Below are 23886 nucleotides of genomic sequence, written 5' to 3'. Positions count from 1 at the left end.
CTAATGAACACTAGTATTTGAAGCTTTACTATGTATATATGCAGAAGGAAGCCAAACTATGGGTAATAAGGATAGATTAGTATATACTAGCTGTGATTTTCTAGAGTTTAAGTTTTGAATTCTCGCTCGGCTTGTGCATGAATCCAGACCGAAGACCCCAACTCACTGTTCGGCTGTTCACTAGCACATTCCTTCCTACATCACATGAAGGCACTTTTTACTGATTTTTGTCCAGCATAGGACATCGATCGATATCGATATGAAGCAAATATCTACAAAACTAACTAGAATAGAACAAATACTACTATAAAAGCAAGTCAATCCTTGTATCAAATATACGAACCTGAAGGGTCGTGTTCTGCACATTATAGCAACTATTGATTCTTTGCTTCCTTAGTGTATGGCCAGAGCCGAGTTGAGCACGGCAGCAAATGGAAACAACTAACCTCTTTACACAACCACCTGCTCGTTAGTCCTACTGCAGGATCCGAGAATGTTGATGCACTATCATAATGGTAGCTTGAATTCTTGTCACCAGACCAACTCGCCATTCTAAAGTGCCATCCTTCATAAACTTGCGGTTAAACAGGCAGTAGGATAAGCATACCTTTACTTAAGGTGTAGCGTCAGGAGACAAGATAGGCAACAGTGGATCACTTTTTGTAGTGAAAAATGTTTTGTTAGGAATGTTGTAGGTGATTGTGACTGGAATGATATGTACCAGTGCAAGTGTCCTTCCGTGAAGCCTTTGGGTTTAACGTAAGTGTTAAAGTGCTCACCCAGCCCTGCCGGGTTTATTGCAAATTGTCTTTCCTGTATTAATGGCTCCCCGACTGTGTAGTTGCTTAAAATATGTTAAAGAATATAATAACACGCCAATCATCGAGGTGGCTCACCAGGATCGTCTCAGCGATTTCATCTCCTTGAGTATTGTTTGTTCTTTGCCTGTGTTGACAGATTATATATGGGCTTCCTGGATCTCATGACAATTCCTAAAATTTTCTATGGGTTCAATAGTAATCACATCTCTAGAGAGCTTATACAACAGCCGCATGCTCTGCGTCATTCACCAAGCTCCAAGTATGGAATCTATACTGGCGAATGCAGAGGCCTCATCCTCGCTTCAGACGTTTGCGTCATCGACTAGTTTGCAACCTCTAACCCCCACGTAAGGGAGCTTCCAACCGATGACATCACGAACAGATGATTTATGACATAGGTCATTCAGATGATTCGTCTTCCGCAGACAGGGGTAGTAATTTCCGTCGTAGTCCATTCATCCGAGTGTATGGTTGGATGACGTCCTCAGAACCAGTCGAGCATGCATGGAGTCTTGATCAAATTGTCCGTTTGTATTGCATACCTCTCGAACTTCACTGTCAGTACTACGAAAGTCCTAACCGTTTAAAGGAGATACCCACTTTATTCGGGTCCATTTTACTTGGATTTCGACTCGATGTATCTTCAGGGAAACTCTACTATTGCTTCAACAATCACATATCCGATTGGAGGAAGTTGATAAGCAAGATCAGATAACGAGGAGAATGAGGTTTGCGTATTTCCGATCTGCTTCCAGTCTCCAGAACAGAGGTACATCGGCAACCTCCAAGACCTGTCAGTAAGATTTCACAGGCGGGCCAGGGTGTTGCAATAACGTCTGAAGCATTGCTTCAGAGCAACTGTAGTACTGTCAGTCACGTAGAAAATTACGATTGATTCATTGGCGTGGGATCCCATTGTGAGGACGGTAAGACAACAGCACAACCTACCATACCGTACCGACACGCATGACACGGTCACGTCCTGTTCTGTGACTGTGACATTTTGTCACGTCTCGCCGCTGCTGAATCCTGATTATGGTTACTTCCGATCCAGCAATCGCCTTTATGCTAAGTGCTTTATTACCCTTGACTCGTACACGACCCGGTTCCTTAGAGAAGCATTACATGTTCACTGCAACAACTGCCAGTACAGCCATGACAAAGTAGTAAAATGTGTTGCAATCGGACGTGCCACTGACACGGGCTCGTTGCTGAACAAGGTTTGCTTCTTCCTACAGCTCGACTACCATGGTGGAAGACCAACTAATTAGTTGTTGTTCTTTTGCTTTCGCCATGTTAGGATTGATCGCCTTGCCAAATCTAAAATTCCTAACCATGGCATCGACGAGCTTTGCGACGCGACACGAGGATCACTGCAAATAGCTGACTAGCGCAGTACTACTATTAGTCTGTGCGATAAACGCTTTCCGTCGCTAAAGCAAAAATCACAAGTAGGTGGCTAGCATATTCGTAGCTATCTTTGTCGCTACTTCGCGCTAGTCAGCCTTGCCCTGTAAGGTTTATAAAAAGCCTTTGACAAACGTGCAAGCCTCATCCCTACCTCTCTCCACTCCTCCACCACACTCCTTCATTACCACTCCTTTCCAAATCATCATTCTTTACCATGCTACTCTACCCTCTTGTTCTCCTTGCTGCTGTGGTGGCAGCGATACCGCCTGCCCCTGTCGCACAGATGCGCCCCCGGCCTGTCTCACTTGCGCTTACTCGCATGTTTAATGCTTCTGGATCGAACATCCCTGAACACGATCGCGCTCGCGTGGCTCATCTGCTTGCCGCAGGGAAGTCGTCAGCTACCGAAGGCAAACTCGAGAAGCGCCAAAACTCGATTGATATAACAAGCGTTGTCTCACCAAGCGCCGCCTCACCAAATTCCGCCTTGTTTTATACGGCTACTGGTTACTCAAACTTGTCTGTCATTCCAGCGAACCCTACATATTAATAAGTTTCGTTTCATAGTCGATGTTGGAAACACACCCTACACCCTTATCGTTGACACGGGCTCAAGCAATACCTGGTAAGGAGCAGGCTTAATATCGTTATCTACGTCTATTAATGCATAGACTGTCAACAGGGTTGGAGGTACCGTTCTATGCTTTTTCTAGAAGAAATGCACTGACGCTTCTACTAGCCGGAAAACCCTATGTACCATCTAGCTCAAGTCAAGAGACTGGTTCAATTGTTCAAGTCACTTATTTGACGGGTTCCTCCTTCACCGGAATGGAATGTGCGTCCTGTAACTTAATAATGGAAATTATCTACTAAATGCCCAAGGCTTCATCAATAGATACGGATACTGTGTCCTTATCACCAAATCTTGTAATCGAAGGTCAAAGTATTGGTGTCGCTCAAACAAGCCAAGGATTTGTAGGAGTTGATGGTGTTTTGGGTATCGGGCCGACAGATCTTACAGAAGGAACAGTAATCCCCGATGGGTCTCCTGTCCCGACGGTGACGGACAATCTCTTCTCTCAGAACCTGATTTCACAAAAAGTCGTGTCCGTATATTTCGAACCTACGACGGCTGAAATAAACACGAACGGAGAATTGACCTTCGGCGGCATCGTCGAGACAAACATACTTCCTGGTTCCGAGCTCAATTTCGTACCGATCACCTCGAGTTCACCAGGAAATCGATACTTCGCAATCGATGAAATGATTTCCTATGGCTCGATGAACTCAACCACCGTTCTTCCTCTCAGTGCAGGTATTATCCACTCCGGTCAGTATAATTCCGCATCTTCTACACTGTGTCAGAATTCAATTGTATCATTCATAGGCATTACGTTGCTCCTTCTGGAGACAAGTGCTTTCAATACGTACACGACTCTGACAGGTGCAACATTGGACTCTAACACTGGATTTCTTACAATTTCAAAAGACAATTATGCAATCCTCGAGAGTCTCTTTTTCAATATTGGTGGTAACATGTATGAGTTCACTAAGGATGCGCAGGTAAGCTTTCTACAGAGAATCGGGCGCTCTATGTGCTGACAGAATCCTCAGACATGGCCGCGCGTTCTCAATGCCGACATTGGAGGCACTTCAGACGGGATCTATTTGATAGTCGGAGATGTCAGTATTCCGTTCTCGAGTCCTGCGCCCCTGCGAATTGGTTCTGATAATTATACAGTTAGGAAACATTGGCGGGGGCACAATAGGTGCGATTAACGGGGCGACGTTCATGGAGCGCTTCTACACTGTCTTCAACTCCGAGGAAAATCAAGTCGGTTTTGCTCTCACGGCACATACCTTTGACGAGACGAACATGAAGGATAAGAACGGAAACAATCCATAAACGATGCCTCGAAGTATGTGGCTGACAGGGATTCAGACTCGATTTATATTTTGCTGGAATGTGACGAAATCACAAAACGCAAAGGGGCCAATGTTTTCGTGATTTTTTGGTCTCATTCTTTTAGGGTTTCAGCCTGATTTTCTTGAATGTACAAGAACATCGGAGTCGGAGAAAATGTCGCCATTGGCTTTGAATATATGTGCATTTCCGCTGCAACTTGCAACCGCGTGTGTTTCCAATCGAATTTATTACAGGACCGAACCTGACCTCATAAAACGTCTAGAAGAAGTCCACTTTGTGCAATATTGTTATGCTTAACTGGTATGTTCCAACTAATTAAGCAAAAATTGTACCAGGAAGGTGGCAGGAGATTAACCTTGTTAAGAAACTACGACTTCTACTCTCACTATTATATGGATCAATACGTGCGATGACGGTCAGTAACTGACCATATGAATGTGTGTGAAAATAAAAACGAGGGCAATTCTATGAAGTGGTGAGGCTGAAGAGACCGTCTCTTCATAGTGCCAGGATGGGGAAGTAATCAAATTAATCCACTGACTAGTGTTACATGAGTGGATGTTCTATTGTCTCTTTTTCTTGTGTATGAATGCCTCCCGAATTTCCCGACTCACCGTCTACAAACGTGCAGAAGATCGTAGATGAGCAAGATCCTATTCATCTTTGCGTTTCATGATGGTGATCCGCACAGGCCCTTGCACGGGCACAAAATAAACTCCTGGGCCGCAAGCTCCTGGGCCGACAGCAAGGACAAATAATGCTGCCAATTATCTTTGACCTGTGTGCATATGTGAAATAAGTGCGCCTCAAGAGGAATAATCTACATGTTATGGCCTGAGCTGATTGAGATATCCTTCAGTATAAGTACAATTAATATGGGTACAGAAGTAACCTGTGCCGATTAACTATCTGAGACCACTGAGTGCATAACTGCTTCGGTGTACGATCTGTGAGTCAACGGCAATACGCCCATACTACCATTCTGAAGCGTCATTCTTCACATGTACTGCGGATTGAGAATAGTGAGTCGAAAATATTGTGACTCGCAGCACTAGCACGGCTAGACAGTCATGTTTCGTGCTGGAACGCTCCTATTGAAATAGAAACGCCGTAAAATGTAGCAAATATGATTCGATGATGTGGACTAACGCAAATACCTTTTGTTGGTCTCTTTTTGTAAGAACATATGCTGCAATATGCTTAGTCCCGAAAATGTTCGCTACAATAGTAACTGCGCCGTACAACATCCAAACATCCAAAAACGTAACTATAGAAAAGGTATAAAAGGCGACCGAAATCAAGGCGTTTCGGCATTGGTTTGCGTAGCACGTTCGCATCCTTGCCTATCGTTCGTCCTTCAGCAAGGCAGCTTCCACTCCATTCTGTACCATGGACTCGTTTACCGTCGTAACGATCCCCGCGACGTCATCCGAAACTAGCAACGTTCCCGTCTCTCGCGAGAATAACTACAGCAGTCGCACATTCTGCGTCATTTCCCAACGCGATGACATCGAGTCTGCACCGGTGGACGCAGAGTCTTCTTATTCTAGCCGGACATTCTGCGTTATCGCCTAGTTCGTATCTCATATCCTTTTCATGCCTTGATCTCGACTGATAGACACGTCCTTAGGATATTATTCGTGCGGCCGCTAAATACAAGCCCATCTCTCCTTCCGGGGACGACTGTTTCCGTTTTGATTCGATTATTCTGGGGCACGTTCGAGGAATATTGTCCCTTTTGCTTGGCTTAACTTCCGCAATTATTTAACTTGGCTTCTGTACTCATATATGCTTGCCCTCGACTGTACCCATTGCGTTTGATTGTCATTTTCATTTCTTGAGAAGTTGTATATCTGAAATATTCGTAACATTCTGTATTTAAAACCGTTAACGTTGGTAAAATACCTGTTTCAAAGCCGAATACACCACATCGAGTAATGTCTGCCCGCTTGATCCATAGCTTGTATCGTATGATGCCTTCATCTTCAACACGTCCTGCCCTAATCATCTAGAACCGTCAATGACTATTTCCCCAGCACTCCGACAATGCGTGTAATCATGAAGAGATCTTAAGGAGTGATTTACTTGAGAGCCAGCACGTCGTAGTCATGATATCGTCACTTCTTAATCCAAAGCAGAGAAGAAGCGTAGATCCCTGTCAGCCACGTCCTTCGAGGTAGCGCTACGCTCAGACAAAAACCTTAATTTGTTTCGTCAAAGGTGTACTCCGTGGTCGCAGATCACACGCGATTGCTCGTGGAGTTGAAGACGGAATAGACGGTTCATCGACATCGTGACCGATAGTATTTTCAAAAACACTTTGGTACTGGCCAGCTTACGATTGTCGCAGCTCACATCCGTAACGCAACATGGTTTGGCACCCATGTACCCAGCTCGCTGCAGCAGAATAACCACTGGGAGAGGCAGTGAAAATACGGACCACGGCAGAGCGTGCAGAGATTTCCGAAGTTCCGTTTCAATATGTGAAATAAGCACGTCTCCGGGGGCGCAATCTGCATTATACGGCCCAGGCTAAATTTCATTTGATATCCTTGAGCAGCATAAGTAAGCACAATTAGCATGAGCACGGAAGTAACTCGTACAGATCGACCATTCGAGCCCGCTGCATGCACGACTATCCTGATTCGCATTCTATGAGCGAGCAATAATATTATAGGCTCATACCGCTATTCCGAACACCATTCTTCATATTTACTGCGGATAAAAACAATGAGTCGAAAATAATGTGACTCGCAGCACACAGCACAGATAAAGAGTCATGTTCCGCGTTGAAATGTTCCTATTGAAACATAGGTGGCATGAAATGCAGCTAATATGATTTATCAGTGTGAGTCGACGCAAATACCTTTTGGTTGATCCTTTTGTTGCGAAGGAGCGCATGCTGCGACTTAGCAAATTCTGGATATGTTCGTTACAACAGCTACTGCGCCGCACAGTATCCAAAAAAAAAAATAGTCGCAGGGAAAGTATATAAGGCGACTAACATCAGGGTGTTTTGACATAGGTCTGCGTAATCCTCTCGCATCCCTGGCTTATCTTTCGTCTTTGGTCTGATATCAGCTTACATTGAGCTCTGAGCCATGGATTCGTTTACAGTCGTATCGATCCCCGCGACGTCGTCCGAAACTAACGGAGTTCCCGTCGCTCGTGAGAGTAACGGCAGTAGTCGTACATTCTGCGTCATTTCCAAATGTGATGATACCGAGTCGACACCGGAGGACGCTGAGACTTCTTACTCCAGTCGGACCTTCTGCGTTATAGCCTAGTTCGTATCTCGCATCCTTTACGCATTCTGTTCTTGACTGACAGGCGTACCCTTAAGATTTCGCTCATACCGCTGCTTATCCAGATCAGTCTCGTGTGTCGGGCACAAGGGTTTCCGTTTTGGTTCGAACGTCCTGGTGCATTGTCAGGACACGTCGCTTCCGTTTGGGTTGACTTCCGTCTTGATTTATACTTGCGTTTGGCTGTACCTCGATGCGTCTGGATGTCGTTTGCTTGTCCTGAGAAGTTGCACATCTAAATCCATAATGTATTTATGCTTTGTATCGTTAACATTAGGACGAACTACTCTCATGAATGTCTTACCTGTTTAAATTTTAAAAAATAAGTACAGCGAAGCCCGTCGAGAAGTTCGGAAATCGCGATTGCCTGATCCTCAATTTGTTGCTCCCCGAAGCCTTCTTTGTAATTTTGGAGTACAGAATCTGGTCAAAGAAAATTAGACGCTTGATAGAACGTGAAGGTTGAGAGTCCTTAGATCACGGAATGACTCATTCAGATTATATCATCAGTGACGTCACGATTCACGTGGCTTGCGTGAAACGACTTGTCGACATGTCTCTACATCATGTACATTGTACATGGACTCTCTGCTGTTGCTTCGCGTCGCAAATGTCTTTTCTGCTGTAACTTTAGCAGGGCTTCGTTGTTTCGAATCCCACTCCATATACACAACATGAATACCTACGGTCTGTTAATACGTACCGGAGCAAGTTGCGATCGAATGTTGTTGAGGCGGAACTACTCTGAAAGTCACTGCACGTTCTTACATGCATATGGTTTTTTGTAACTCGTTGTCTCTCCCAGTCGATACAACATATCACCGCCGCTGTTGCGCGTTAAACCATCTTCTGTTAAAGATGTGATGGTTGCAAGTGGATCGATGCCAAATGTTATTGAAAGTAAGGAAAGCACGACAACGAGCTAGTGGCACTCGTCGATGATCACCATACATGGCTGACTAGTGCATTCCGCGCGACTAACGCTTTCTGTCGCTAGTTCTGCGACCCAGAGTACGTGGTCAGCTTATTCGATCTATTTTTGTCTGCTACCACCCGCTAGTCAGCCTCTGCTCACAAGTTATAAAAGGCACCCTCAACCAGGGATTGGAACATCATCCCCATCCCTTCGCTCCTTACTTCACACTTCCTATCCTCCACTCCCTACCCCCCACTCCTTTATCTTCCACTCTTTACTTGTCACTCGTTGCTTCTTGACTTCGATGCTCGTCTACACGCTTGCTCTTCTGGCTACGCTCGTGGCAGCGGCCCCACCCGCACCCGCACCCCTCATTCAAGTCCACGAGTCGCCTGTCTCGCTTGCTCTCACTCGTAGGGTCAATTCCTTCAATGCCTCCGGTCCCAATCTTGCCGAGCGTGATCGTGCTCGTGCGAAACATCAGTTCGCAGTGGGGAAGTCTCTAGCCACTAATGGCAAACGCGAGAAGCGTCAGGGCTCGCTTGCTGTGACTGACCAAACCGTCATATATACAGCTGAAGGTTGGTTGCTTTTGCGATTTGTTCCTTTTACGGCGCTTTTTGATTGCTTTTGCTTCATAGTCGGAGTAGGAAGTCCGCCTACGAATTACTCCCTTATCATGGACACGGGATCAAGTAATACCTGGTAAGGGACAAACGCCATACCATGCATTACATCTACTCATACACAGGACTTGTCAACAGGGTGGGAGGTGCGATTCCCTGCTTTCCTTATTTCTTTGAAAGAAAATGTGCTAAGGTCTTGCACTAGCCGACAAGCCTTACAATCTATCCAATCCCGGCCAGCCCACTGGTAAAGAGTTCACCATCGTATACGGCTCGGGTTTCGTCTCTGGATTAGAATGTACGGCCTGTGATTAAATATTGACTATCGTATAAGAGTTGCTAAGGCATCAATAGTCACCGACACAGTAACTCTCACCAATGAACTGGTTATTACTAGCCAAACCATTGGTTCAGCACTGGCAGCTGGAGGATTCCAGGGCGTTGACGGCATTCTGGGAATTGGGCCGATAGGTCTTACGGAAGGAACCGAGTTCCCGTCCATCACATCTAAAGTACCAACCGTGACAGACAACCTCTTCTCGCAAGGAAAGATCCCGCAAAAGGTTGTGGGAATCTACTTTGCGCCCACGACATCCCAGTCAGATACGAACGGAGAAATGACATTTGGTGGCGCAGACACATCGAGGACCGCTGGACCCATCACTTTTGCACCAATTACGTCGACTTCACCGTCAAGCGAATTTTTCGGAATTGACCAGAGTATCTCGTACGGCTCCGGCAACGCGGACATTCTTTCTTCCACTGCCGGTATCGTCGACACAGGTAAATAATAATCACCACCCGCTATATTGTAGTGTTGTCTCACGGCGCTGTTCGTAGGTACTACGTTGACGCTCTTGGCGACCGATGCATATAACAAGTACACGACGATGACTGGTGCAACGCACGACGACAATACCGGACTACTCAAGATCACCCCAGACGATTATGCGGAGCTAAAGAGCCTTTTCTTTAGCATCGCTGGCACGACCTTTGAGTTCACTAAGAACGCACAGGTAAGCTTTCCTCGCCACGATATTCGCTTGTAAATTAACAGTATCCCCAGACATGGCCACGTGCTCTCAACGCCGCTATCGGAGGCACCTCTGACGGCATTTACTTGATCATCGGAGATGTGAGTCTGACATCTCGAGAGGCGCATAGAGCGGTGCTGATTTGATAATTTGTAGCTCGGAGAACATGGTGGCAGTGGGTTAGATTTCATAAGCGGAATGACGTTCCTCGAGCGTTTCTATTCTGTCTTTGATTCTACGAACAATCGTGTCGGGCTTGCGACCACGGCTCATACGTTCGACGAGACGAATTGAGTTTTGTACCCGTGAAAGGCTTTTTCGAAAGGGGTGGCTGACGGCGACCCGCGCTTCTGTTTTGCTTTGTGTTATGTTGTGACGATATCACGATTATGACGCGTCGGCTTCCAAGTAAATATCCTTTAAGTTATCGTTATGTGTGCATTAGGGCAATGGGGAATACCATCGACGATTTTAAAGCCTCGCCCTGCTTCCGTTCGTCCATTAATAATTTTATGCAACAGCCTATCGCCTTATAGGGGGCAATGCTCATCGAATGGCGAGTAGTGGAGAGAGCGGACACTTAGGTGTTGGCTGTGTCGGTCAGGCCGGGGTTGTTAATTATTCTCTCGAGTGTAAGTACCACATACTTGGAGTGGCAGTACGCTCCCTCGAAGAGCATTGCAGGTGAGGCTGGGGCTACCAATGATTCATCCACCTCGATTTGATAATCTAAGCTTACTCGTACTACTACTTGATTTGCTGTGAATCACGATGCTGTGTCATAATAAACGAACCCGAGCATCAGATTGCTGCAAAGCAGTGCCAAAGCCGTTCAGAACTCAATCTCAGTTGTTACTAACATGATAGTATAATAGAGAGACTCGCTGGAAAGGAATGCACATGCATGCATAACAAGGAACCTCCTTTCCACAGACTTTTGTCTTGTAAAAGCGCGAAGTTGACTTTGTATTGAGTTGACAAGACAAAGGTTGAGGTATTACATTATGTTGAACTCTCTGTTCGCCATGAGAATCTCAAAATGTCTATTGAAGTAATAGTAAAAACAAATTGAGCCTATTAATTGGCTGTGTTGTTTCATAAGATGTACATATATATTCTAATAGGCAATGATGTGGTGTTTATGTATCAGCTTATGCTGACATGTGTATCTGATTGCAATGGCCAACAGTGCCAATCAGAAGAGAAGTTATGATACAGTGATAATGCAAAATGCTATGATGGTATATTATATAATTGGTAAAGCATTGAAAGGGGCTGACAGACTGGTGGCTGTGAGGGATTACCATATATAGTGGACCATACATAGAACCTCTTCACCAAAAGGGTGCAATGTCAAGCTTGGCTTGACACCTGGTCCACACTATATATACTGATAAATGTTTGTGTCCTAACAGTTGCCCCCTAAGGCATCCTTCTTCACAATAACTGCTTTTGAAGCCATCAAGCTAAATATAACCTGAAGTGCGGCACAGCACGTTCAATCTTTCAGCCTTCAGGTAGTCACATCCGCAGTATTCTATGCCAAATAGGAGCTCTAATGCTGTGACTCGAGGCTGCACTGAGGCGAGTACGAATAATTTGGTCTGGACCATGCAAGTGAATAGAAGTTGTCTTTTCGTTTCATTGTGCCACCTGTTATTGTTCAGCACATCCTAAATGCCTGCATACTAGTAGTAGCTGCTGCGCAGCAGAAGATCCGAGAGCGCACCGTAGTTATAAGTTAGGTATATAGGTCCACTGAAGTCAAGGTAGTTTCGTTATTCATTCGCATAGTGCCATCACCCTCCTGCATATTCTCCGTTCTCGAAAAAGCATCTTCAAATTCGATCTCTGATATGGACCGCTTTGCTTCTATGCCCATCCCTGCCACTAGTACATCCTCTGAAGCCAGTGACCACCTGATCTCGAGAGAGGCTGAGAGCGACAGTTACACTTTTCGTACTATTTCCACGCACATAGAAGAGGAGTCAGTACCAGTGGATGTAGAAGTTTCTTCCACGAGCAGAACTTTTTGCATTATTGCCTAGTATGGATCTTCCGTCTTCTTTATAGGCTGTATTTTTCTGATAGAAATGTTCTAAAGGTCACCAAATGATATTCCTTTCGTAACTCGTTTGTGCCGGATAGCGAAAATTGCCTGCTTGACGGGGAGAAACGTACCAGGATTCATTCGGGGCTGCCATGTTTGATCCTCGTGTTTTGATTCATGAATGGACAATATTCTAGTGATAGTATAAGACTCGTATTACCTATGGACAATAATTATTACATTAATAGTTAGTAAATTAAGAGCGAACAGAGAAAATGACTGTACCCACCGTGGTTTAATGGTAGTATAATACTGAGGCATTAAAGTCGCGAGAAAGACGAATATATGTGCTACTACGGAATTTGGAGACGCTGGTCTATGTTAGAACATAATGGCCAGTTGTGACCTTTGCGGTTTTTCATTGATGGGGCCGATAACTTGAATATGCAAGGATTTCCTCCTTGCAAACGGGTTACACAGCTCGGAATGTAAATCAGAATCACATGCACGTACCAGAAGGAGCGAATCAAATTGTTAAAGCGCTCTGAACTATTCCCGTTACATTCTCAGACATTACAGATATCAGCGTGTGTTCTGTGTTAGTGTCCGTGCCAAACCGAGACAGGTCATCCCAAGGAGACATTCAATAGAATGACGCGTGGGAGGACAGGACTGCAGCTCCTCTGAATATGCTTTGCCACGACTGCAGCGACTGACAATTTGTGTCCTCAACAGATTTAACAGTATCTAATTTAGCTGCAGTGTCCGCACGCACTGCTGGAATATATCGCGTCGGGTGCCTGGGAGGAATCCGAATACGTCATGAGATGCATGCGGTAGGCCTTGTAATAGTTGTATTGTACCGTTCACATGGAAGTTCGGCGCAGTAGTACAAGAATAGCTGATAGTGTATATAAGATTACTTTACAGCATCTGGCATTGCGTCGCGGCTTGCGGTGCAAGGGGAAGAATAACGAAGGGAAAAGTGCAAAAGCGATGGACCCTGAGACGTTGGCAGACTGTCACGCACCCGTGACTGGCATCACGAGACACGACAACGCGTGCTAGTCGCGAATGTCTGTTTTCTCCATCTTCCTCCTTACAACTTTCACCAAGTAATCTTATCGGACGGTTGTCTTTTATGCTTCATGTCCTCTGCAACTGTGTAACATGTCTGGGGCCCGGAAAATCTTACTTCGTTATCTCAGAAGTTCTCAGAAGTTTATTGTATTGACTAAAATGGACTCTAAGAGGAGAGAGTCCTTTACAGAAAAGTGGAACGGTTCAGGACCAGATACTTCGAACGGGAGTAGCTGGGATAGTCGCTGAGAGTCATTGCTCGTCCTGGTGTGCCCATTTCCACATTACTTGGCAGCCTCTTCTTGGACGTAAATTTTCTTTGCCGATGAAATGCACCTACTTCCCGCGTTCCCACTGTCCAAGACTCCAAACGTGCTTCTGAATACCCGCAATTTCGCCCTTGATTCGGGAAGTGTTACTGGTCATTGCCGGTGACAAGAAAGACCTGACTAGCTGAAAGACATAATGGTTTGATTGATTGAAAGCTCCCGACCCGTATGTCGCTACATCGCCGTATTTGTTCCCATCTGTTCAAATGGCGTGGATGCCGAACGGATCATCTTCGGGTGCTTCTTCGTCTTTCAACCTGGAGCTTCTAAGAGGATCCCTCGTGTGAGTATTTCTGCTGCTCGTCCAATGGTCTGAGTGCACCAGGGCATGTTCTGATAACATCGTGGATAATCTGCAGTTTTCTATCTTCTTGACGGACTTCCATGAACCTGTCATCACGTCATTTGAGCTTCGCGGGACTTTGCCTTAACATCGTCACATAAAGAATCAGGCACGAGATCTGCCGTTGCAGCCAGACATCTGAAGGATTGCTAATTCTACTGCCACTTTGCAAGATATGATCGTCGAAAGTGGATCTGCGCCAGAACTTCGACGGAAGACCTTTAACCCATGGCGTCAATGAACTCTACAGCGCCATGCAAGAGGGCCTGTATACGGTTAGTTCGACTTGGCTGTGAGACTGCCGATGTATATTGGTAGCATGCGGAATATCAGAAGTATGTCGTTGACATAGTCGTGACTGTTTCCGTCTGCTGATTCCTTCGTTTCAATATCCGCTCATTGCCCTTATAAAGCACCCTCCACGAAACGTTGGATGAGCAACCCCGGCTCTCGTCTATCTACCAATGATTGCTTTTACCTTCGCTCTTCTGGCTGCTCTTGTGTCCGCAGCGCCTTCTGGGCCTGTCGTACGAGTACGCGAGCCTCCCGTGTCGCTCGCGTTCTCTCGTATGCTTAATATCTCCGGCACCAGGCTTCCCGACCACGATCGCGCTCGCGCAGCCCATCAGCTCGAAGTGGGAAAATCAATAGCATCTGGTGGTAAACGTACAAAACGCCAAGTCTCGTTTGGGGTAGTTAACGAGGCTGTTACCTATGTGGCTAATGGTCAGTTGTATGTATTGCAGGCCGTCTTATGCCGTGTATTGATCTGTCCCGGTTCATAGTCGGAGTCGGTACCCCGCCCACGAACTTTTCCCTTATCATTGACACAGGCTCTAGTAATACATGGTAAGAAGCGAATGTAATATCACGTGCTATGTGTACTGAGAGACAACCGATGACAGGGTAGGAGGTGTGACTAGCTCTCTCTGTTTAGTGAAAGAACTAAGATTTCCTATCAGCCGGGAAACACTTCTCTCCAACCAGCTCATCACAAATTACTGCAAACGTTGTTACTGTCACCTATGGCTCCGGTTTCTTCGCTGGGACGGAAGGTACACCCTGCGACTATTTTATGTACACGGTAACTGGTTGCTAAAGGCTCCATCTACAGTTATGGACACTGTGACTCTCACAAAAGAACTCGTCATTACTGGCCAAAGCATTGGTTCTGCACTGATATCTGAAGGGTTCGAGGGCGTTGACGGCATCCTGGGAATTGGGCCGACAGATCTCACAGAGGGAACTCTGGTTCCAAGCGTCATCTCAACGGTTCCAACTGTGACGGACAATCTATTCAAGCAGGGAAAGATCTCACAAGAGGTCGTAGGAGTCTTCTTTGCGCCCACGACGTCAGATCCTAATGCGAACGGCGAGCTTACATTTGGTGAAATTGATGCCACGAAGACTGTTGGCGATGTCACCTTCGTACCGATCACTTCGACATCCCCATCAAGCGAGTTCTTTGGTATTGACCAACAGATTGCGTATGGTTCAAACAGGACAACCATTCTTTCTTCCACGGCCGGTGTTGTCGACACAGGTCAGTAAAGATCGTCGCTTTTGTAGCTTCGTCGGAGTTCTCATTAGTGCTATTCATAGGCACTACGTTGGTTCTTCTGGCCACAGATGCATTTAACGAGTACATGACCCTGACCGGTGCAACGGAAGATGCCACTACTGGATTGCTTACGATTTCACCAGAGAACTTTGCGAATCTTCAGAGCCTTTTCTTCACCATAGGTGGAACAGAGTTCGAGCTTACTAAGAATGCACAGGTAAGCTTCACAACACTGTTAAATTACGTCTACTAAATAGAATTGCTCAGACGTGGCCTCGTGCTCTCAATGCTGATATTGGAGGTGACGCGAACTCCATATTCCTGATTGTCTCCGATGTGAGTGCAGTTAAGTGAAGCCCTTCGGAGCTAATGCTTGTCTTCTCTTTTAGTTGGGAGTTCTTGGCGGTTCGGGTATGGACTTCATAAATGGAATGACGTTCCTTGAACGCTTCTATTCCGTCTTCGACTCCACGAACAATCGCGTTGGTTTCGCGAAGACAGCACATACCTTCGATGAGACAAATTGAGGTGCGGGTTGGGCAGTGCGGCTCTGAGAGAGTTGAGTCAGGATGCGATTATCCTCCTCTTGGTTGTATCTTGAATGTAATTTACTGGCTTTCGAAGTGTATCATTTGTTCTCGGGAATGCATGCTAATCTCGAGTGAACTGGATGGTGGGAAGATATTGACGCAAATTAGTTTGGTTACTCCAACACGCATACGACGTCATTGATACTTTGAGCTTTCAAGTTCTTTGAGGCCGGCTTTGGGCGGACTTTGAGTTGCTGTGACATCCCCGGAGTTCAGCGCAGCGCCTACCATGCGCTGTCCTATGTTTGCTCTTACATAAACATAGCACTTTATAACAATGCTCGTATCTTGTACCTCTTTGGGGGTTGATACAGCAGAAAGGTGTAGATGAGCGCGTTGAGTGGCCGTTGCTTGTCCATACACCTGTTGAATTGCACTATTCGTTTACAGTGAAACTCCGAAGAAGACCGACATGGGAGACCAGTCCTGAGGACGCAAAGTCGGAAGGAGTATAAAAGACTCACCCAGTCTTGCCTCCTGTGGCTCTCTTGTGTTGTCCTCCAGTCCCAGCAAGATCATTCTGCCTGGCTGTTTAGTTCAAGGGCTCGCCAACGCTGAACAGGGAAAGTCGACATGTCGAGAAGCGACTACCAAACTTTAAGTAAACTCGCACAGAAAATCTACGGACACATATTTTATAAGTATCAGCAAGGAGTGGCAGGACAGGGCAGTACCGCCAGCGCTGAGACGTGCAGAGAATGGATGGATGAAGCGGAGAAAATTGCGGATGGTATATCTAGTAAATTAAGTAAGAAAGAGGCTGAAACAAAGTGGAAGAAAAGAGCTGATAAAGTGGTTGAAAAGTACGTGAAAGCGGAACTGAAGAGGCAGAAGGAGTTAGGCAAGGAGCAATGGCGTTCGCAAAACCGAACGTACACGTATGGATATTCACCCATGCCTGCTCCTTCGTGGTACACTGGACCACAATACCAAGCTCCAGGGGTTACGCAAATGACAAATATGATGGGCGGCCTTTCTCTCAATACAAGTCCAACTCCCAATGCAGCTCAGTACTCGTATGGGGTTGCAGACCGTGGTGCGGCTGCTTCGTATTACAATCCTCCTCCAACACCGTCCAGCAGTTCATATTCTAGAGCGGACCCCTTTCCAACATCAACATGGGGGACTGGAGCCTGGGATACACCTGTACCTTCAGTTAGACCTAGAGCCCTTTCCCACTCTAGTGTACATTCTTCTGGTTCAAGTACAGTGCGCGGGATCCCTCTCGGTAACGGTTCACATGTAGCAAGCTCAATTACTTCCTCTAGTCGTTCTGGATTGCCACTTGAGAGGAGCCTGTCTCAAGCTCGCGGATCGGTTGATCTTGGTCCGCCTAGGTCTCACGCTTCCAATCGTTCCCGTCATTCCTCATTAAGTAGTACAACTCATAGTACCAGCGGATGGCCAGCAAATACCTGGACTTCACCTCCGCCACCTCTGTCTCAGGGATCGGCAACCGTCAGGTCATCGTCGCCTGTCGCAACGATTGAGCAGGTTCTCGGAGGAGAGGATCGGCAACAAACTCCCCACCACTCACCTCATGCTAATAGATCACCCTCTGTTATGTCTGGTGGTAGTGATGCATATACTGAGGTTCCTGACACGGGTGGACGAGTTTTAAGACACACTGGCAGAAGGAGGCACAGTACGAGTACGAGAAGCCATACAAGTTATGGACAAAATGATGGCTGGTGAACGAATCTCGAATTTCCGACAGGATGAGTAATAGATAGCATGCATTCGTAGAGTACGCAGCCTGTTAGTCGAGTAAATGAAGGAATAGATCCATTTAAGAGTTTGGGAAGAGAATTGAAATGCCTGATTTTTATTTGCGCGTCTTTCGCCCTGATCATAGCGGTGATAAAAGTACGATGATACCGACCTCTTGCTTATGCAAGCCAATTGGTAAAGGCTCCAGGGGCGGGCAGACAGAAGAAACCATGACCATTAGCAGGATGGACGTTACAGTGTATTCGATTTTCGCACTCAGATTACGTGTCATTTTACGCCCGTATGCGATCCCGGTCGATATTATCATACTTTTTGAGTGGCGACAAACGGGAACATAGAAAGAAAACCATGCTCAAAATGTCAGCGTTAATGAATATTTTTATTTTTATTTTTAAATGGAATAATGACACGTGCTTACTTGCCATATCAGGAGCCAATGATCGTGAGAAATAACGTGGCACTGTGGCTTCACGTTTCTTGTAGAGAAGGCGCTCTATTCAATCCGTCATGACCTTTCAACCAAAGTCGTGCTCATACCTAATGCGTTATTCTTCGTCATCGCATTGTGCCGTAGACGCACAGGCCGTCAACATATCACATTGCGGTGACCTATCTCATACTCTGGGTAGAATCCCACCTGGCTAAACGGATTCCTAGTGATGGAAATGCGCCGCACAGTCTCCTAGCCTGCACTGCTTTTATTAAGTATACCTTCTTCCATTCACCCAGCAGACGCTCTGCACTTCACTTCGGAAGAATGGCAGCAGGCTTTCCCAAGCCCTGTACGCCCTTTAAGCACACTCTAGCCGACTGTCTGCCCCGATTTCTGCACGGAACCTGGAACCAGGTTAATCACAGGCAGGTCTCGTCTCTCTCGTTCAAACATGTATCGTTACAGAGTGACTCTCCTTTCTACGCGTTACAGACCAGTTGCACGAAACAATGCTAACCATCGGCCAGATTGGCATTATCCCGTCGCTGGAGAGGTTTGTTAGTACGAACTACCTCCTTCGGCATACGGTCATCTTCATAGTCCTAGCTGTGTTCGTGATATGTGTCTCAACGGTCACGTTTACGCTCTCCATGCACTTTGGCTACCCAATGATGTTCTCGAACTCCGATTCTCACGTGGGGTTCCAGACCGACTCCGGAGGTAGGAGTACCATGGACATCATCGCCACGTGTACTTCAACCCTCGTCTCCTGTGTATATTCTTCCGTGCATTTCGACGTACCGCATGGAACTTCACATAGGCTTACTTTCTTCGAGAAGATCCGATCCAAGGAGTTCTGGCTCGAGTTATACGGTAAATTCTCGTTTTGGCTCTTGGGTCTGCTTGCTCCGGAGATGCTTGTAATTCATGCGTATTACGAACATATGATCGCACGCGAGGACGTTATTTGGATGAAACGACACGGTTATCCAGATTGGAAGATGGTGCACGCTTTCTTCGCAGACATGGGTGGATTTACAGTTGAAGACGGAGAAAGGCCGCACTCTGGGTACGAGCTGCACAAGATGCTTTCTCGAGGCGAAGTTCCAGGGATGATCGACTGTAAAGAACTTGAATATGACATTGCGGATAGAACAAAGGTGGATATGCTCTTCAAATTGTTCACCATCCTGCAGGTCTGCAGATTCTTCGCCGAAACCATCTGGAGACCTATTGTGTCGCTCCCAGTTTCGCCTCTCGAGATTGTCACATGTGCGTACGTGATGTGTACGCTCATGTATTACTCGCTCTGGCTTTACAAGCCATACAATGTGAACGAGCGCATAGTCGTGCGATCGAAGCCTGGTTTGCGTAGAACTTGGATGCTGAAAGAGACGACGCAGCCCAAGAACGAGCACACAAAATATCGCTTCTGCTCCGTACGCTACCTGTTGGATAGTCTCTCGTCGATTTTTCTTGAACCTCGGTTGAGCGAAGAGGATCGATTGGGTGGGAGCAAGAAAATGTATCAATCCAGCCCGTGTAAGTCCCGCCTCCATCATTCCGTCACCCAGATTATTTGAACTAGTGGATAGATATGCAAGAAGGCTCTGTAATTGCTGCTATTGCGGGCTTTCTTGTTGGACTCGCCCATCTTTCATCCTGGAACGTAGAGTTTCCGGACAGCAACGGACAGGCTCTATGGAGAATCTGTAGCATTGCAGTAACCGTCCTACCATTGATTGCGGCGGGCTCCATATATGGAGCTGCTATGGTTCGCAGGGACTTGGTAACCGAACTGATGAATTTGACTGTTTTGACTCTCTCAGTGACGTATTGCACAGCAAGACTTATCCTGTTCATTCTACTCGGATATTCATTCTGGAGCCTGCCAGCTGGTGTGTACGATACGAAGCCCCTCGGATGGTTGAATGACATACCGTTCTTCCACTGAGGTCTGTGAAAATTTACAAGTTTATCTTAATCTTAGTGTGCTGACACTGCTTCACTGGCTTGATTGTTAATTTAGAATACAAGTGATGACTTGTACTGAGCCGGATACTACCCACATCACCGCAGATAGTGGCCCTTCAGCAAGTATTGATTGTCTATTGCATTTGCTGCCTTAGTTTTTCGACATGTCGGACGCTACATTGTACTCGAGGACTCCTTCGTTGAAACTTTCCGTGTATATCTCACAGTGCTCACGTACTTATTCCTTCGGTTCCCCTGAGTCAACATGGATGTGCTGCTGACTAATGGCGGACCTTAAATTTTCGTAGGCCTATACTCTTGTCTAGCTCAGCGAGAATTCTTGCTCTAAGTTCATCAAGATATCTGCCGACAGGACCTAAAACAGTATACTGACGGGACTTAATGAATGAATTCTTTAAACGTTGAACTGGATCTTAATTTTCTCAATCTACACATGATGGCACAGCAATGATTACTATATGTTTCCATTCAAAGGCACGCAGTGGACGCGGGCGCTTATTGTATTTCTCCCAGGCCTCAGGCTTGCTTCGCAATAAATGGGCTCCTCTCGTCATCGAACTTCATTATAGTGCGCAAAAACGCGTGGTCGTTGGCCAGATCAGCCTCGGCATCTTCGTTACCCTTATCGAGCCTCGCCTCTTCCTCCTTCTTCATATACGCCAACACAGCAGCTGCGGTGAATACCTTATCCTTCTTAAGGACACTCTCCGGCTCCCAGATCAGCTGAGACAAGTTAAGGCTGCCGTCCTCGAGAGACTTGGCCAGAGTGGCGAGGTAGCAGTAGTCGTTCTCGTTAGATTCGGGGAACATGGGGATAGCGACGCGTTCGTGAACAACACAAGCAAGAGCATTGAAGATGAAGCGGGTCGCCTTGTCGTTGTGGTTCGACTGTCTCGGAAGAACGAACTCTTCGGCTTCGCGAAGGGCGTCTGCCTCGGGAAGCGCGTCTACTCGTACAGCCCTCGTGTTGAGCAGTGCGAGTTGGACCTTGTAATCTTCGAAAGTCATCTCTTCCTTCGGCTCGATATTATAGTGCTGGCCGTGGTCGTTGTGAGCTACGAGGTGTGGTCCTAAAGAAACTGTTTTTTTCAGGAGCCAGGTCGTTTTCTCCTTCCAGTTGGGTTGCATAAAGGTCCAGGTCGAGACACCACCTGTGCCTATCGTCGGTTGACGTTCAGCAAGTTACTCAAGCAAGGCGAGACGAGATGAGTTACCGGGCTGGACTATGCCGTCCACGACTATGATGTCCTTTCCCGCTTTCACATCGTCGAACTTTCCCGAAGACGTGTTTCCTGAGCGAAGGAGGTCGGGGTGCGACATTGTGAGTCTGGTTGGTTGCTGAGATTGTTTGCAGGTCAACCATGCCCTTATTTATACCCGGATTGAACCCAATACCATCCTATAAATTCAACATCACTTTGCACCACGGAATACCCATCAGAACTCGGACATGTCTAACCTTTCACTTAAGGTATCGATAAAGCCTGTAGCGGAAATTCATATCTTCTGACTGCCATTTCGGAACATAGCCCGCAGCTCTGTGTCCAGGTGATATTGTGGTCGAGACCAAGGTGAAACTGCTTCCAAAGTCTGGCTATGCAATCCTTCCGCTTTAATGAGTCGAGCAGGTACGGCCTCACTTGGTTTGGGCATGAACAGTTTCGTGAATCCAACAATCGGCAAAATAACTACGAAAAATCGTTGCGGATAAACCATCATTTGAATATCATGTCAACTCCTAGAAGGACTGAAACTTGAATTTTCTTTTTGATCGCGCTTTACGTTGGAAATTGGACGAGGAGTTCCGAAATAGGTTTGCTCACGGAGCTCTATTGCGAACTACTTGACACACGCAATGCGATGCAACTGGTCGCTGAGTCGGTATATGCTCCTTGCATCTTCAAGTACAAGTGCTAATGATTATAAATGTGCCACCTATAAAAGGGCTGTTTTCTGCGACGAGTGTCTAACACCAGTTCTCTATTCTCCAATCACTTCTACGAGCTCATTCACATCATGCCCTCTGGCCCTAAGACTACCTGGGAGGACTTGTCCAACCTCGGCTGGTCAATCCAGAATATCTACAATAAAGCGAATGACACCCGTGGCCATACCATGAAGAAGATTGAAGATTTGTATCTAAACGATGGTATCGCCGCAAAGTACCAGTAAGCTCCGAGTATTGACCCTACTCTTCACCAGAAGCTCAACTGATCACCGCGCATCTCTTTCAAGATGGTGGTCCTACAACATTACCAAAGGCTCTCCGTACCTCAAAGGCAATAACACCAGTAGCGTTGACAGTGACGAGACTGTCTGGAGCTACGACAACACGAAAAACACGGAGCCTTTTACAACTTCTTGGATGGAGTCATGGACCGAGTCCTCCACGGCAACGCTTTCAGTTACCAGCAGCGGTAAGTTCGTTTTCTTGATGTTTTGAAATACAAGTTCTGACTAACAGTCGGCTTAGCCTCTATAAGTCTTTCGCAGTCCATCACCATACCTGAGGTCGGAGGATCTGAGTTTACACTCACAATCTCCACCGAGGATAATAAGGCCCAGACCAAGGAAAATTCCCACCAGTTGAGCAACACATGGGACATAACGTAAGCCCTCTTTCTTCCTCGTAGTACCACCGGCTTTACTGAGTATTCTTTCTAGAGTCGCGCCTGGTGAGAAGGTAGATATAATACGCACGATTACAACCTCCACTGGAACGGCCCAATATGGCCAGGTAGAACCTTGTTAGATAATACGATTACATACAATCTGACTATATATTCAAAAAGAATTATGGAGTCACGGACACCAGCTTGTTTGGAAGTAAGTACTAGATATTGTCCCTTTTGGAAGCCTCAGCTGACTATGCTCCATCTCTAGCCAACGGGACTGAGTAAGTGTATATACTGGGACCTTTTCGTCTTGCTGACACGTTATACAGGTATAATGGTCATCACTACTGGGTATATTTTACTTTTTCTATCAAGGTTTACTACGTCCTAATATACCTTCAGGCCTATTACATCAATGGTCTTCTGAATTCGCCTACCGGTACAATGGTTCTCAGCGGTTTCAGCGTGACCACGCAGTATCATTATCAGCTCGTTCGGGAGGGACCTGACGGCGAAAAGCGTAAGGAAACTTTGCCCCGCCCGAGCGTGATGCACGAGATCATAGGTGACCAGCGTCGCGAAATCCTGCTCATGGTGCATGGAGATGAGTGATTGTGTTATAAGCTATATGCGATGTAGCCTGTCTCATCAAGAGCGATCCAATTTGTCAAGTGTCATAATGGTATAGCCGCGGCTTCCGTGCAGTGATATGTAGATTGAAATTAAGTCTCTGGTTTGAAATAATATGCCATGATTAAAGTTCGGTCATACCATCGAGCCTTCATCCTTCGCTGATAGCTTCGATAAAATTAATATTGAAATTGGCCTGAAGATGTCCGGCCTCACCAGTCGCCGCCAACGAGAATCTTCAGATTCGGGAAGAAGAGTAGCTTGTGCCGCGGGAGAGCGAGGTGACCAATATTACTGTCGTTTTCATAAATATTGTCACACGTGCAATTCGTGATTTTCGTCACACTAAGTACACTCAAATACAAAATCTACTATAACTCAACTAATACTTAACCAAATTACATGATCTAAGTTGTAAAAATTATACTTTTGAAGTATCTTTCATATTCCAGAAAAATGAAGTAAAATGAGCAAAAATTGAGTAAGATAC

General features: G+C 46.2%; 10 protein-coding genes across 10 annotated transcripts; 9 read left to right on the top strand and 1 right to left on the bottom strand.

Annotated features, from left to right (window-relative positions):
- Positions 1-2445: 2445 nt before the first annotated feature.
- Positions 2446-4137, top strand: FOMMEDRAFT_160284 (acid protease; the record flags this gene model as incomplete). Its single annotated transcript, XM_007270059.1, has 8 exons — positions 2446-2737; positions 2799-2856; positions 2914-2921; positions 2971-3066; positions 3127-3561; positions 3619-3794; positions 3846-3914; positions 3973-4137. The coding sequence occupies 8 exons, from the start codon at positions 2446-2448 to the stop codon at positions 4135-4137; spliced, it is 1299 nt and encodes a 432-aa protein (XP_007270121.1).
- A 1410-nt stretch (positions 4138-5547) lies between these two features.
- FOMMEDRAFT_187188 (pheromone-like peptide) lies at positions 5548-5733 on the top strand (the record flags this gene model as incomplete). Its single annotated transcript, XM_007270058.1, has 1 exon — positions 5548-5733. The coding sequence occupies one exon, from the start codon at positions 5548-5550 to the stop codon at positions 5731-5733; it is 186 nt and encodes a 61-aa protein (XP_007270120.1).
- Positions 5734-6987: 1254 nt separating this feature from the next.
- FOMMEDRAFT_142707 (uncharacterized protein) lies at positions 6988-7722 on the top strand. The gene is made up of 2 exons (XM_007270057.1): positions 6988-7444; positions 7502-7722. Coding segments are annotated over exons 1-2 (186 nt in total). The 5' UTR covers positions 6988-7259; the 3' UTR covers positions 7503-7722.
- A 344-nt stretch (positions 7723-8066) lies between these two features.
- Positions 8067-10504, top strand: FOMMEDRAFT_22883 (aspartic peptidase A1). The gene is made up of 8 exons (XM_007269775.1): positions 8067-8960; positions 9021-9084; positions 9144-9151; positions 9211-9303; positions 9360-9788; positions 9846-10021; positions 10072-10140; positions 10196-10504. The coding sequence occupies exons 1-8, from the start codon at positions 8684-8686 to the stop codon at positions 10331-10333; spliced, it is 1254 nt and encodes a 417-aa protein (XP_007269837.1). The 5' UTR covers positions 8067-8683; the 3' UTR covers positions 10334-10504.
- A 1391-nt stretch (positions 10505-11895) lies between these two features.
- On the top strand, positions 11896-12087 carry FOMMEDRAFT_187187 (pheromone-like peptide; the record flags this gene model as incomplete). Its single annotated transcript, XM_007270056.1, has 1 exon — positions 11896-12087. One exon carries the CDS (start codon positions 11896-11898, stop codon positions 12085-12087), a length of 192 nt encoding a protein of 63 aa, XP_007270118.1.
- A 2281-nt stretch (positions 12088-14368) lies between these two features.
- FOMMEDRAFT_128000 (aspartic proteinase) lies at positions 14369-16012 on the top strand. The gene is made up of 8 exons (XM_007270055.1): positions 14369-14567; positions 14627-14690; positions 14747-14754; positions 14804-14896; positions 14956-15384; positions 15444-15619; positions 15670-15738; positions 15792-16012. Exons 1-8 carry the CDS (start codon positions 14411-14413, stop codon positions 15927-15929), a joined length of 1134 nt encoding a protein of 377 aa, XP_007270117.1. The 5' UTR covers positions 14369-14410; the 3' UTR covers positions 15930-16012.
- Positions 16013-16565: 553 nt separating this feature from the next.
- FOMMEDRAFT_160278 (uncharacterized protein) lies at positions 16566-17687 on the top strand (the record flags this gene model as incomplete). Its single annotated transcript, XM_007270054.1, has 1 exon — positions 16566-17687. The coding sequence occupies one exon, from the start codon at positions 16566-16568 to the stop codon at positions 17685-17687; it is 1122 nt and encodes a 373-aa protein (XP_007270116.1).
- A 1140-nt stretch (positions 17688-18827) lies between these two features.
- FOMMEDRAFT_112880 (uncharacterized protein) lies at positions 18828-20231 on the top strand (the record flags this gene model as incomplete). The annotated part of the gene is made up of 3 exons (XM_007270053.1): positions 18828-19698; positions 19752-20111; positions 20186-20231. The coding sequence occupies 2 exons, from the start codon at positions 18828-18830 to the stop codon at positions 20108-20110; spliced, it is 1230 nt and encodes a 409-aa protein (XP_007270115.1). The 3' UTR covers position 20111; positions 20186-20231.
- Positions 20232-20667: 436 nt separating this feature from the next.
- On the bottom strand, positions 20668-21471 carry FOMMEDRAFT_160276 (uncharacterized protein; the record flags this gene model as incomplete). Its single annotated transcript, XM_007270052.1, has 2 exons — positions 20668-21308; positions 21366-21471. 2 exons carry the CDS (start codon positions 21469-21471, stop codon positions 20668-20670), a joined length of 747 nt encoding a protein of 248 aa, XP_007270114.1.
- Positions 21472-22167: 696 nt separating this feature from the next.
- On the top strand, positions 22168-23378 carry FOMMEDRAFT_160275 (TEER-decreasing protein; the record flags this gene model as incomplete). Its single annotated transcript, XM_007270051.1, has 8 exons — positions 22168-22319; positions 22387-22568; positions 22625-22760; positions 22816-22888; positions 22944-22977; positions 23035-23047; positions 23096-23117; positions 23169-23378. The coding sequence occupies 8 exons, from the start codon at positions 22168-22170 to the stop codon at positions 23376-23378; spliced, it is 822 nt and encodes a 273-aa protein (XP_007270113.1).
- Between the last annotated feature and the right edge of the window lie 508 nt (positions 23379-23886).

The sequence above is a fragment of the Fomitiporia mediterranea genome, assembly GCF_000271605.1.
Source record: "Fomitiporia mediterranea MF3/22 unplaced genomic scaffold FOMMEscaffold_11, whole genome shotgun sequence".
In the NCBI taxonomy this organism is placed as follows: domain Eukaryota; kingdom Fungi; phylum Basidiomycota; class Agaricomycetes; order Hymenochaetales; family Hymenochaetaceae; genus Fomitiporia; species Fomitiporia mediterranea.
This window is presented reverse-complemented; position numbering and strand designations above follow the sequence as displayed.